Source organism: Myotis yumanensis, unplaced genomic scaffold, assembly GCF_028538775.1.
Source record: "Myotis yumanensis isolate MYYU_CA2020_CCGP unplaced genomic scaffold, mMyoYum1.0.hap1 SCAF_1, whole genome shotgun sequence".
Classification (NCBI taxonomy): domain Eukaryota; kingdom Metazoa; phylum Chordata; class Mammalia; order Chiroptera; family Vespertilionidae; genus Myotis; species Myotis yumanensis.
The window spans coordinates 46352327-46367124 of record NW_027223752.1 but is presented as its reverse complement, the minus strand read 5'-3'; the positions used below and the strand labels follow the sequence as shown (position 1 = coordinate 46367124).

Below are 14798 nucleotides of genomic sequence, written 5' to 3'. Positions count from 1 at the left end.
AGAGACCCCCTGCCCCGGATGATAGGGAAACAAAAGACCCAAATCTCTGTGCCATGTCTTTTCTGGGGTAAAATACTCCATATTTTCATGGTAAATTTAAATCTTATCAGGAAAACAAAGTACTTCAGTAGCTATAGTACAATGTTTGGTTATAAGACAGAAAGACACACAGACTTAAAGAACAATTTTTTTTAAGCATCATCTTTGAGTATATAATTAGAAATCAAAGTAATTGAAAAGGTTATCTTTCAGAAATGTTTCTTTTATCTAAAGTGCACTTTAAGAGAGCTATGTAAAAAAAATCCAAAAACAAACTTTACCAATTCTGTTTTTTTTACTAAATTAGTGCCCTTAAAATACAAATCAACCAAAAATTCAATTATCTTAAAAAAATTTACTTATACTTTCAACCTACTAAAACAATACATTTATTTAAAATACAGATGCCTTTGTCTAATCCTTTGGGTTTTCACAATTCAAGATCTGCTATTTACAAACATTCCCTTATCCCACCAACTTCCAAAAAACAAGCATCCAAATGAATAAAACAAAAAGGAAAAAGAAATTCCTCTAAACCCTTGGTACCTTTGGATTCAAATCAAAAAAGCTGTAATACTTGAATCGGAGTAGCAAGGCCTCATTTTCCTTCACATCCTGTTCCATGAGAGATCTCGAGGAATCAAGCCACCTGGACAGTTAACAAGGGCAGCGGAACAAAGCAAGACACTTTTCAGTAAACCATTTCTCCCTCTAATTGGATAAAGAAATTCTTCAATCATATGTATATTTTAAAACTTACCCTTGGTTGATTTTTGCTTTGTCAAGAAGAGCTTGAGGCTTGAACATTTTTGCCAAGATTTCTGGTGATGTGACTGGCTGACTGACAGCAAGTATGCCAGGGTTGCCTTCTGACAAAGCACTGTCACCAAACCACGCAGATGTCGGTGACAAGGGGCTTCCATCGTGAGCATCGTAAGTGGGGGTCATTGTTTTACTATAAAGTCCGGGGCTTGAATATATACTTCCTAATAAACAACATGAAAAAGGTCGTAAGTAGGAAGTACAGGATCTTAGTTTTCAATAACACATGCTATAATGGTAAGAAAGCTTAGTACATTACTTTACCTGTCTTGAAAACATGTAAAATTAACTTTAACACTCTACTTGTGTAACATTAGATCATATAATATCAAGGCCAAATGAATATAATTAATTAAGTTGAGGGAAATTCTGGGGGGGGAAATCAGTTCAAGAGAATTAGAAGGCAAGTTAAAGATATAGCTAAAGCAGACCAACGTGTTTTCTGTTTTTAATTGTGGCAAGGCTCACCTTTCAGAGGGCCAATGTAAAGAACATCAGTGCCTATAGGAAAGGAAAGAAAGGAATTCAGAAGGTAAAGGAAAGGCAACAATAGAAGACAGAAACAAAAGAATGAAAATGAAAAGGAAATGGGAAAAAGAAAAAACAGATTTTTCCTAGCTGCGAATCAAAACCTGAAGTACAGATTTCAAGTGGATTTGAGAGTAAAGAACCTTAGAAGATAAAACCTAAGTACAGTAAGTTTTTTGCCCAATTCAAAAACATGAAACTGTGCTCTGGTCAAGTGTCTAGTAACAAACATGTCCATGTTTATCACCCTTTGAAATCCATACCCTGTTTTAAGACAGCTCAATGTAAGTGAATTAATTCATATAAATAATTGTATGTTAATGTTTTCCCAGTAAAGAGCTAAACCGGTTCCAGCAGATTTACAAACAAAATATTTTTTTTAAATATATATTTTATTGGTTTTTCACAGATAGGAAGGGAGAGGGATAGAGAGTTAGAAACATTGATGAGAGAGAAGGATCGATCAGCTGCCTCCTGCACGCCCCCCTACCGGGGATGCGCCCGCAACCAAGGTACATGCCCTTGACCGGAATTGAACCTGGGACCCTTCAGTCCGCAGGCCGATGCTCTATCCACTGAGCCAAACCGGTTCGGCTACAAACAAAATATTAAAAGTCAAGGGGTAACCCTGGCCGGTGTGGCTCGTGGTTAGAACATCAATCAGCCTGAGCATGGAAGGGTCTTGGGTTTGATTCCCAGTCAAAGCCACGTTCCTGGGTTGCAGGTTCCATCCCTGGCCCTGGTCAGGGTGTATGTGGGAGGCAACTAATCGATGTGTCTCTCTCACATGGTGTTTCTCTCTCTCTCTCCTCCCTCCCTTCTACTCTCTCTAAAATTCAATGGAAAAAACATCGAGTGAGAAGTAACAAAAAAACTAAATAAAAAAGTGGGGGAGTGGGGGGTAATGTGGGGATAAGAACACATATGTAATAACTTAATCAATAAAAAATTAAAAGAAAAAAAAAAGAAAGAAATAAAAAAAGTAAAAGGGTTGATAAAATTTTGCCCTAGAAAGAGGCTAACAAAGGTACATTTTACATGAAAAACCCTGAAGGGATATTGTCTCTTTTACCTTCTGATTCCTTGGTATTAAAGAGCTAGGTGTATAGCTACAGTGGGGCCTTGACTTACGAGTGTCCTAACGAGTTTTTCGAGATATGAGCTGTCTCTCGGCCGATTTTTCGCTTTGAGTTGCGAGCTAAAATTCGGGTTACGAGCCAGCTTCAGATACCCCACCACTAGTTGGCGCAGCAAATGTCACAGTGAACGCCACAACATCAGCCCAGCATCACGTGTCTCACTCGTTCACTTTTTGATTTGACATATGAGTAATTTGAGTTACGAGCTCCATCACAGAACGAATTAAACTCGTAAGTCAAGGCCCCACTGTACATAACTAATAATTTGTTGAATTGGTCAACTGATAGCACCTCTTCTCCCAAGTCCCAACTCTGTTAATTACATTTTGACTGTAGTCGTACTATTAAAAAATAAAATGGGTATCACACTATTAATGGATACTGGAAAGAGGATGGTGGCTGCTTCCTTTACCTGATTTAGGAATATGCTTAGGAATCTCTCTCTTTTCCTAACTCCCACGCCACACAATGATAAAAACGATTACCTATGAAAAAGTGGTGGCGATGCTAGAGACTTTTGCAGTTGTCATGGCCTACTCCAGGAAGAGAACACAATAAAAAAAAGAAGAAAAAACAAAAAACGCTCTTGCTAGCTACAAGATACCTGACTTGGTGTCCCTAATATGTGCTTTTCCAATGTTAGTACCAAAGCTACTTATAGAATCTGAACATTGTTAAACTTAGATAAGCAACAAAATAAGCTGTGAACTCTCCTTTTTAGCCTTTAAAAGAACACTGGGATATTATTCATAGCTTTAAAAACTAAAACCTTAAACTACAAGGGCACTTGAGCAAAGTTAGAACTGATCATTTTCTTTATGAAGTTTCTCAAGCAGAAAATACATTCCCCTAAATCACACATTTATTAGAATCAGCCTCTTACTCAAATCTCTTTCCTCTCAATTTCGTATTCTTTGTACACTTCACATTTGATCACTTCATTGTTCCTATTTATTCTTATTTTTGTTAGGCACGCTATGATAATAACTCAATTATTGTTCTCAACAACCTTATTATTCTCATTTCAGAGGAACAAATGGAGGCACAAAGAGGTTAAACAACTTGTCCAATGTCAAGAACTATTAAGTTGCTGAGCCAGGCTATAAATCGGCCAGTCTGCAGCTATAAACACTGCCTCCAGGGAACTGTAACTTATTTAAGCCATACCCAATAGTGTGCATTTATTTGTTTAGTGTTTTGTTACTGATGTGACCACTGCTGTTGCAAAAAAAGGTTTCTAATACACATTTTTGTGCTTATTTCCCAATTCCAGCAGCACTGCTAGGTCAGAGGGTATGTGCACTTTAAACTCCTTTTAAGTCTCAGTTCAGTGACAACCCCAACTAGCTTCTACTCCTGATTGCCCCATTTAAAACATATCTGAAACAAAAAACGAATACAAACTTAGATGGAGAAATATCTTAGCAACAAAACGTGAGTTTGCTGAATTGCATTGAAAGATAACTTAACACTATGAGAAGAAATAAAGAATTCAATGAGCACTACAGTCTCAGGCTACCTTAACCTATTAGCTCCTGAGAGTAATGCTATATGTTAACATAGGAGAATCTGCCTCTTAACTTATTATTACAGATTATATTCATATCTATATATATAAAAAGCCAGTGACCGGAACACCGGAAAGACCGGAACAACTGGTCAGTATGATGCTCACTGCAGCTGGCCAACTGTCCTGATCGGGGGCGGGGCCCGCCAGCCGACCTCCCGCAGCCCCTCCCCCCCGCCAACCCAACCTGATCTGCCCTCATTGGGGTGGGCCCGCCGGACCCCACCTGTGCACGAATTCATGCCCCAGGCCTCTAGTACATATATAAACATATATATTTAAAGAAAGTACTAATCCTAATACATTTTAGAAAATTTTTCATCAAAATATTTCTCATACTAAATTACAGGTGAATTTTAAAAAATGTTGACATGACAAATAAATTAAAATATTATCAATATGAAATAATTTTGAAAGTATGAAAAGCAAATATAAAAAACCCTTTATATTTGTAAAGATTTTTTAAATATTTAAATCATTTTGTTATCTTTCAATTACAGTTGATGTACAGCATATTAGTTTCAGGTGTACACCCCAATGATTAGACATTTATATAACTTACTAAGTGATCAAGCCGATAAATCTCATACCCATCTGACACCTTACATAGTTATTAGAATATTATTGACTATATTCTCTATGCTATACTTTACATCCCCATGACTATTCTGTAGTAACTAATTAGTATTAATCCTTTCACCTTTTTCACCCATCTGGTAACTGTCAAAATGTTTTCTGTATCTGAGTCTGTTTCTGTTAAGCAAGAGTGAAAACAAAGAACTATAAAGTAAATAACAGAATTGACTACATAAAAATGTACAAGTTTAGTGTAGTAAAAAAGATCACAAGCAAAATGCCAATATAGGGAAAATATCTAACATAGCAAATGATTAATACCACTAAAAACAAAAATATAAGTAAAGCAAATTGCATGATTTGAAAGTTAATAGCCCAGGAATGGCTAATAAATATATGACATACTATTCATACTAGTGTTTATCAAGGAAATGGAAAATAAAGCAATTCAGAAATACTGTCATATCAGCAAAAATTTGTGCAGACTTACATTTTAATATTGGCAGAATGTAGGAAAAGGGCATTTTCATATAGTGTTGATGGGAATGTGAAAGCATCGCTTTAACACTATTTTGGAAATACATTTGAACTTGGGGGAAACTTTTTGGAGTATATTTGATAGAAAAATTAGGTACCATCTAGGCAGAGAAACAAATAGTTTTTCTACATGGAAAACTCTGAAGCCATTTATAAAAACTAGGGAGATCTCTCTGACACAGATCACTAAAACATACTGTTCAATGAAAAAACTCAAATTGCATAATATCTATAATAATAAAAGTATAATATGCTAATTAGACCAGACAGCCAAACGAACTTCCAGACGTCATTCCGGATATCCTTCCGGATGAAGCTGTGGCGGCAGGGGCCGAGGCAGATGCAGTTAGGGGCAATGAGGCAGGCAGGTGAGTGGTTAGGGGTGATCAGGCAGGCAGACAGAGTGGTTAGGGGTAATGAGGCAGGCAGGCGAGCAGTTAGGGGCAGGCAGGCAGAATGATTAGGGTGGTTAGGGGCAATGAGGCAGGCAGGCAAGCAGTTAGGGGCGATAAGGCAGGCAGGCGAGTAGTTAGGGGCATCAGGCAGGCAGGTGAGTAGTTAGGGGCATCAGGCAGGCAGGCAAGCAGTTAGGAGTCAGTGGTCCCAGAGTGTGAGAGGGATGTCTGAGGGGTCCTGGACTGAGAGAAAGTGCAGGCCAGGCTGAGGGCCTCCCACCTCCCCCCTCACCCCGTGCACAAATTTCATGCACTGAGCCTCTAGTACAATATAATATTAGGCTCTCATTCATGTTGTAAGAAACGAAACTAGACATACAAGAATACATAAACACACAGAATAGGTACTGGGAAGTTGCACTCCAACTGTTTATGACATAGTTATACACAGCAATCAAGAAATGGGTCTGGCCAGTGTGGCTCAGTGATTGAACACTGACCCATGTACCAAGATGTCACTGGTTCCATTCCCCATCAGGGCACATGCCTGGGTTACGGGCTCGATCCCCAGTAGGGGGCATGCAGGAGGCAGCTGTTCAATGATGTTTCTCTCTCATTCAGGTTTCTATCTCTCTAACCCTCCCCCTTCTTTTCTCTAAAAAAACAAGCCTATCTAATAAGAGTAATATGCAAATTAACTATCACTCCACAACGAAGATGGCAGCGCCCATAGTGGCTGTGGGGGATGCTAGCAGCATTGCCCCGGCAATGCGAGCCCAGTGTCTGCTCCTCAGCCACACGGAAGGAGGTGAGGGGCCTCTGGCCAGGGGCCTGGGCACGGAACGCTGGGCTCGCATCGCCCCTGGTGTCTGTGTCCCGGCCTCGAAAAGGGAGGGGAGGAGCCCTGGCCGCACAGAGGGAGGGGAGGGGCCTCTGGCCAGAGGCCAGGACGAGGGACGCTGGCATTGTTGCAGGCTGGGCTGAAAGCTCCCCCACCCCGTGCACGAATTTTGTGCACCGGGCCTCTAGTTAAAATACTTTTTTTTTTTTTTAAATAAATGGCTACTTCTTGAAAAGGAGTAACAGAATAAGTTGAAGTATAATTTTCACCTTCAATTTAATAAACTTTCTACACTATTTAAATTTTTCATAAGGCTGTATTAAAGTATGACTTTTTAAATTAAAAAGATATAAGGTCCATTTATATCACTGACTGAAAAATGAAAATTACAAATGTACGTATAACAGTCTCACTTTCACTAAGAACAAAAATGAATACATAATTCTATATTTAAATTTTTACTATGTACATGCATTACTTTTATAATTATAGTATTTTTAAATAATGTTTTCATGCTTAAAATGGCAAGTTCCAGTTTAAAAAAAAAAGGCATCCTGCATAAGTGATTTTCCTGACAGTGCAAAGCAAGTGAATACTGATTACTTCCTGTATGTATTATTTTAGGACCCAGAGTTTTCCTGCCTTTAAGATTTTTTTTAAAGTTCTGATGCAATCATTTTGTATTTTTATTTACATAATACATCCTGAAATTAGTAATTTGTACATCAGTACTATACTGTAAAATTAATTTATTTTTGGAAAAATTGTTTTCCCCAGACCTGGGATCAAGCTAGTTCAATGGGTCCCCTCCAATAGGTAATTGGAAATTAGATATTTACTTAAGTACAGCTAGGAAGTGGCAAAGCCACTCAAGAATGTGCTACCTGACCACAGCCATGTAAGCAAGGTATTTCATAGAATTTTATTATAATTCTATGTAACAATTTTACTGTAATCTGAGAATCATCAATTCACACTCAATGTCCTTTACCTCCTAAAGCATTACCTGTTAAAAATTAGCTCTGTTGAGTTATAATTCACACATTAATATTTTACCAAATGTTCCTATTAGAATTCACAAAATATTTGCTTTAAATATAACTGGATAGAGGAATGTCACATAATGGTTAGAAACACAAGTGTTGGAGCCAGACAGACTTAGATTTGAATTCTTGCTCTGCCCCTTTATTAGTTTTGTGACCTTGGACAAACTACAAACCCTTGTGGAGTATTCTTTCCTGATAAGTAACACAGGTGTAACACACCAAAACTGCAGGGGTTTCGTGAGGCCCAAGTGAAAAATAACATATGTATTAAATAATTGTTATCATTTACTGAATACATAGTTTTGTTGACTAAGAGCACACTGTGAGATGCTCACAATTCAAGATGCATGTGGGAACCAAGGGGAACTTTCTCCTCAGAAAATGAAGATTATATCTAATCCTCACCACACCTGTAGCAGAGGAGCATTTGTGAAGCACTGAGCATAGTGTCTGATGTGCTGAAGATGTCGTGTATTGAGATATATGGACCTGGTGCTACTTATTGACACAACATGCAACTGATTGTATTTTTCAATATTTGGTCCAATAATTGATTTAAATCCGAACAAATCATAAAAAGCAGGCAAACTAGATAGTTAATATTTCTTTTAAAAATCAACTGCACATTACTTTTATACGTGTGTATGGCACCCAGTGGATTTTTTTCTCTATAGATCATCAGTCTTCCACATATCACTATCTTTGTGTACTTTGGCAATATTCCATATTGTCGGAACACCTCAACTGTCTTTAATTAAACTGCTTGGAAGTAGATAACTAAAACATTTTTTTTAAATTCCTTCACTCAAAACACAGTTGCTTCACAAGACAGCACATAGTCTATGATTCATTCATGAGATTCAACAGGAAATGCTAATCTATGCTTAAGAGCCAGAAGTGGTTATTTTGTGGGATTGCGACTGGGAAAAGGCATGTGGGAGGCCTGCGTTGCTAGGATCATGCTATATGAGGTATCATATCCTAGGTGATTACAAGGTCTATACATCTGCAAATATTCATCAGTAATTTAAAATTTATGCATTTTACTGTATGTAACACCTTAATAAAAACAAAACCGACAGCTACTCGGTCCAAAGATTTATGGCTTTCCCTCATCTATAGTCATCATCCTTTGTTTCAAATTGTACTGTACAAAATCTCTAATTTGCAATTCTAGGACAAATCCTGCCTGATTTCAACCACCCCAAAATCACCCCATAAATACATGGTGGGGCAAAAGTAGGTTTATAGTTGTGAGTATATGGAACAGTTTATTCTTGTATTATTAATTATCGTAGGGTTTGCCATATGAACTGTAAACCTACTTTTGCCCACCCTATATACTTTTCTATGTAGTTCTTCTATGTTGTAAGAATTAGATGCGTTTCCACTTAAATATAAAATGACTGAAAGCAGGGATTGTGTCTACTCTCAGGTGCCTTCATCAATATAAATCATGTCTAAATCGAATTTTAAAATTAATCTTATTCTAATGATGAACATATTCTTTTACCTCCTTGATCTGTAGCTTCTACCACTACCTGAAACCTTTCCCCTCATTCCCTCCAACAGTTTACCGACTAGAAGCGAATTTGGTATTCCTTTAAAACAATGATTTCATTTTGTAACATGTTCAGAAACCAATGACTACAATGCACCATTCTAAACTCCTCAGCCTGACATTACCTGCCAGTGTGATCCTGAAGTTCCTTGAAGGTTTCTCCCCCGTGAACTGGCTCAACTGGTTTTTGTTCATGTTCTGTCCTTTTCTTCAGCCAGCATGTTCTTTGTTAATATCATTCTTTCTGCTTGGATTGCCTTTTCTTCCCATCAAATCCTAACCATTGGAACTTAACAGCTCAATTCACAAACTTCCCCAACAAAAACTGAATGCAGTACACCCTATTTAGAATTATTTTGTCTTCTAAATCCTTACCTCCTAAAACATAGTAACTGTTTTTCAACTAGCCTATAACCTACTTAAGAGTAAGGATTATCTGTTAATCAGATGCAAACATTACATGAGTAGTGACATAAAAGTAACCAGGTATGTGACCTTGGATATCCCTAACCTTACTGTGCCACCATTTCTTTATCGTTTAAATATGAGTACTAATATAACCCACTTCAAAGGACTGTATTGAGAACTGAATTTCCACAGGCAAAGTGTGAAATAGTTCTAGGCATACAGTAAGCACGGTATGAAGAGTTTACTTTTGTTATCATCATCATCATTCCAAAATTTAAAAAACCAAGACTGAACTAAATTAGAAGAATACCTAACTCAAGTTGGGGAGGTAATGGAAGGAAATTTGAAAAGCTTCTTAAAGGAGCAAACCATCAGGGGGAAAAGGCATGGAAGCAAAGGGACTGGCATAAGCAAAGCACAGAGGAGAATTAAGTAACCAGACAAAAGTTAAAATGTCTTAACAAAACAGTGGCGGTTTTCACGGAATACAGAAAAAAGAAGCTAAATAATGAAGTATCCAAGCGCTCTCCCTCCCAGGAGCACACCCTCACCTCTCCCATCCTCCTCCCTCTTCTCCCAGGCGGGCGACCATCACCTTCCTCACTCCCAAGCTCCAAGGGCCCTTCCTTTACCTCTATAACTTGTTTCCTAAGTCCATTTCTTCTAGGAATTACTTCTTTTACCTCTGTATTTTTCAAATGAATGTTCTCTTATAATTTGGAAAACAAAAACAAAAAACATCCATTTCTGAAAAGTAGAGAACTGAGCCCAGTAACGATACTGTCCCTTTCTGGCTCTTCCTGAGCAGAGAACCAGCCTTCTCTTTACTGATGCAACTATTAACAATGGCAAGATAATGTGCACGTGACACACTCTGGTGGTAATTTTGCTGGAGGGAAAAGATGCGGAAGGTGAGTTGTTGTTTTTTCTGACCTCTCCCCTGACCATGTATTCACTATTAAAAAGACACACAGGCATTCAGTCCATGGTTCTCACATTGAACCCTTGCTGAGTAAGAGAGACTCACCTGATCCAGGAGTAATAAGAGGTCCCTCTAATTCAAGTGCCTCATCTTCAGACTGGTCATCTAGCTTTTTCTTTTTTTTCTTGGTTGGATCTCTGGGCTTTTTCAAGAGAGAAAGCTCTTCAGGGTGTCTGATATCTGTTAAGAGGAGATTATTTTACTAGAATAAGAGGAAATTTGAACACTTCACACTTGGTAAATCCATCTATTAATCCATTTCAAAATAAGAACTGGCAATTTCCTTGTGTGTATGTGTGCTTGTTTTGCCACGTATTAATGCCATGCAAAAGACTGAAATATGACATTATTTAAATTTTTTTCTTTATTGATTTTAGAGAGAGAGGAAAGGAGAGGGACAGAGAGAGAAACATCGATTTGTTGTTCCACCCATCCATGCACTCATTGGTTGATTCCTGCATGCACCTCGACTAGGGATCGAACCCACAATCCTGGGATATCAGGATGATGCTCCAACCAACTGAGCTACCCGGCTAAGGCTGAAATATGACATTTTAAAAATAATCTACTAAAGCATTCTTAATTCACATCTATCTAATACATGTAGTAACCTCAAAGTGGCAAGATAATGATCTATGGCACAACAAGAAAATATAAGAATTCTTACTTATATTTTTATCTAAAACCATAAGAAATAAGCTTTATATTATATGGCAGCCCTCATTCATTCTGCATGTAAAGTAAATGTAATGAAAATACTTTCGTATCATTATCAAATCTCAAATTTTTAATTGAGTCAAACTTTTCTGCCTACAGATGGCTACAAGTTTCTGTGTTGATTCTATTAATTTATGTGGAGAATCTGATTAGAGGCAAAATAGTTAAATGAAAGTAATAAAAGGAATTAGAGACAATTCAAATAGGTATACATGACATTATATATATTATATATATATTACCATATCCATGAACTTCAAGAATTGTTAAGTCAATTCTCCCCAAAATGAGCTAGACTCAATGGAATCCTATTCAAAATTTCAACTTGCTTTTTTGTACAAGTTGACTGTAAAATGTATGTGGAAATAAGAACAATCCTAGAATAGTCAAAGCAATTTTTAAAAACAATAAAGTTGGAGAGCTAAGACTACCTGCTTTCAGGACATCATAAAGATACAGCAATCAAGACTGTGCAATTATTGGCTAAGTGATAAGACATATAGATGAATAGAAGACAGGGCCCAGAAACTCACCCATAAGGTGGTCAGTTATTTTGAACAAAGGTGCCATAGTGATTCAAGGGGAAAGGACAATCTTTTCAACAAACAGTGCTGAACAGGAGTCATGTTTTTTTTTTTTTTTAATTAGTCCTTACCTAACACAATATACAAAAATTAATTCTAAGTGGATCATAGATTCTAAAAAAATATATAAGTAGACAAAGATTTCTTAGATAGGACAGACACACACACCACACAAAAAAACTGTCTTTTAAAAAAAAATCTATTTTTATTAAAAAACTGTCTTTTTAAAAAAAAATCCATTTTTATTGATTTCAAAGAGGAAGGGAGGGAGGGAGGGAGGGAGAGAGAGAGAGAAAGAGAAAGAGAGAGAGAGAGAGAGAGAGAGAGAGAAACATCAATGATAAGAGAGAATCATTGATTGGCTGCCTCCTGCATGCCCCCAACTGAGGACTGAGCCTGCAACCAAGGCACGTGCCCTTGGCCGGAATCGAACCTGGGACCCTTCAGTCCATAGGCTGACGTTCTATCCACTGAGCCAAACAAGCTAGGCCCCCCCCCCCCTTTTTTTTTTTAAACAAACAAAAACAACCAGGTAGCTCAGTTTGTTAGAGCATCCCAAAATGCCCAAGTTTGTGAGTTCAATCCTTGGTCAGGGCATATACAAGAATCAACCAATGAATGTACAAATGAGTGAAGAGGCAATTCATGTTTCTCTCTCTTAAAAAAAACATTAAATAAAAAATTTTTAAGAAGCCAAAAACAAAAACCTGCTCTTTGAAAGATATTATTGAGGAAACAAAAAGGCAAGCTGTATACTGGGACAAAATAGTCACAAAACATATGTGTACACCTGACAAAGGACTTGTATCTAAAATATAAAAACAACCCATACAACTCAGACCAATGGGGTAAAGATTTGGACAAGCACTTTGCCAAAGAATACACAAGAATGGCTAAGCAACACATGCAGAGATGCCCAACATTATTGGTCAGGAAAATACAAATTAAAACCATGAGATAGCATTATACACCCATCAGAGTAGCCAACATTATTATTATAAGACTGATAATACCCTGTGTGGGTGAGGATGTGGAGGAGGAACTCTCATACCCAGCTGGTGGGAATGTGAAATGAGAATTTTTTTTTAACAGCCTGGCAATTTCTTATAAAGTTATACACATACAACTCAAACATTCACTACTAGTTCTTATCTCAAGAAAATGAACAGCACATTTGTAATCACTTTATTCATAAAAGCCCTAACTGGATTAACCTAAGTGGATAAACAAAATGTTTTCTTTCATGTCAGTGGAATTCTCATACAATGGAACAAAACTCATCAAGAAAAAGAGACAAACTATTGACACATACAATAATACGAATGTATTGCCCAACCATCACACTAACTGCTAGAAGCCAAGTAGAAAAGGGTATATGCTGTATGATTCCATTCATAAAATCCCAAAAACATGACAACAAATCTATAGTGACAGAGCATATCAGTGGTTGTCTGGCTAAAGTTTGAGGGCTGTGTCCTGATTATGGTAGTTTCTCAGATATGTCAACACTCATCAAACTGTACACTTTAAATAGGTTCAACTTATTTTATACCAGAATAAAGTTAATTATAAAAATAAAGAATGTAAAGATAGGGAGAGCTAAGAAAAAAAATAGCAGAAGGGAGAAGCACTGGGTCTATACAGTATAATGTTTGACAGCACTACATTATGTGTCAGGGTATGAATAGAGTAGAAACCAATACAAATTACTACAGGTTGTAATGCTACAGGTGGCTAGGTTACTAGATCCAAGTTTTACATGTGGCAGTTTGTACCTTGGGAGGCCCACAATATCCACCAGATTTAACCCAGTATTATAAATTCAGGAAGCTGCCGAAACCGGTTTGGCTCAGTGGATAGAGCGTCGGCCTGCGGACTGAAAGGTCCCAGTTTCAATTCCGGTCAAGGGCATGTACCTGGGTTGCGGGCACATCCCCAGTAGGAGATGTGCAGGAGGCAGCTGATCGATGTTTCTCTCTCATCGATGTTTCTAACTCTCTATCTCTCTCCCTTCCTCTCTGTAAAAAATCAATAAAATATTTTAAAAATAAATAAATAAATAAATAAATTCAGGAAGCTTTTTGTTTGTAAGGAACCTGAAACTTAGATGGACATACTGCTGCAGGGCTGATGAGGCACAATTTGAGTTAGAAGCACCAAACCAAACTACTTGGATTCAAATCTCAGCTCCACTATTTGTCAGTTGTGTGACTTCGGCAAGCTACTCAACCTGTCAGTGTCTCGGTTTCCTCATCTGTAAAATGAGAATAATCGCACCCCTCAGGCAGTTGCTGTGAAAATTAAATGATTCATTCGGGTAACAGTCCTTGAACAGGGCAGGCATATAACAAGTATTTTGTAAGTTTTAGGTGTTAATGCTTTTTTCTAACTTTAAAAATTATATAATCATTTAGAAATTACAAAAGGTATAAATAATCAAGTCCTTTAAAACATGTTCTTGAAAAATGGAACATGACTGTAAATAAGTGATCATTTTAATAGATGTAAAAAATTCTGTGTAGATCATAATTTAACCATTCTTCTAATACTTAGTCCATTATAAATAATGGTTATATAAACATCTGTCTATGTACATATTTTCCCACATTTTCTTTCTTTAGGAATTCATTGAAGTAGAATTACTGGATCAAAAGTTATAATAATTTTAAGGCAAAAGTGTGCAAAAGATGGGCATGTGTTATTTTTAAAAGCTTGCTTATTTAAAAAACTATATTTATCTCCTTGTTTTAATTTACATTTCTTTAATTAGTAATGATGTTACACATTTCGTAAAGGGTTTTTAGCCATTTCCTCCCTTTGCTCATTTTTCTACTAGATTTCTATAAATCAAAGTTAACTTGCTGTAAAAATTAACATATTGGCAAACACAACTTTGGACTTTTAAAAAATATATATCCACCTTATCCCAAGTTTAAAAAAGAAGTCCAAATAAATATAATAACTATGTAGGTTTTTTGTTTCTCTGTTGGTTATCTGAATTCTACCATTAGGAAAACTCTGATACACATTAGGTTTTTGTTTTGTTCTGTATGTTA

At 37.0% G+C, this 14798-nt stretch overlaps 1 protein-coding gene across 8 annotated transcripts in view; it reads right to left on the bottom strand.

Moving 5' to 3' along the window:
- Positions 1-14798, bottom strand: part of FERMT2 (FERM domain containing kindlin 2) — a 65070-nt gene that overhangs the window by 17773 nt on the left and 32499 nt on the right. For 4 of the 8 annotated variants that reach the window (XM_070419490.1, XM_070419494.1, XM_070419505.1 and 1 more), the window contains exons 4-7: positions 10487-10621; positions 1330-1362; positions 800-1025; positions 586-688 (exon numbers count right to left, since the gene is read on the bottom strand). In XM_070419490.1, coding sequence (XP_070275591.1) covers positions 586-688; positions 800-1025; positions 1330-1362; positions 10487-10621 — 497 coding nt within the window. The remainder of the gene's footprint in view (positions 1-585; positions 689-799; positions 1026-1329; positions 1363-10486; positions 10622-14798) is intronic. The other 4 variants (XM_070419500.1, XM_070419508.1, XM_070419512.1 and 1 more) reach the window with 1 other exon arrangement.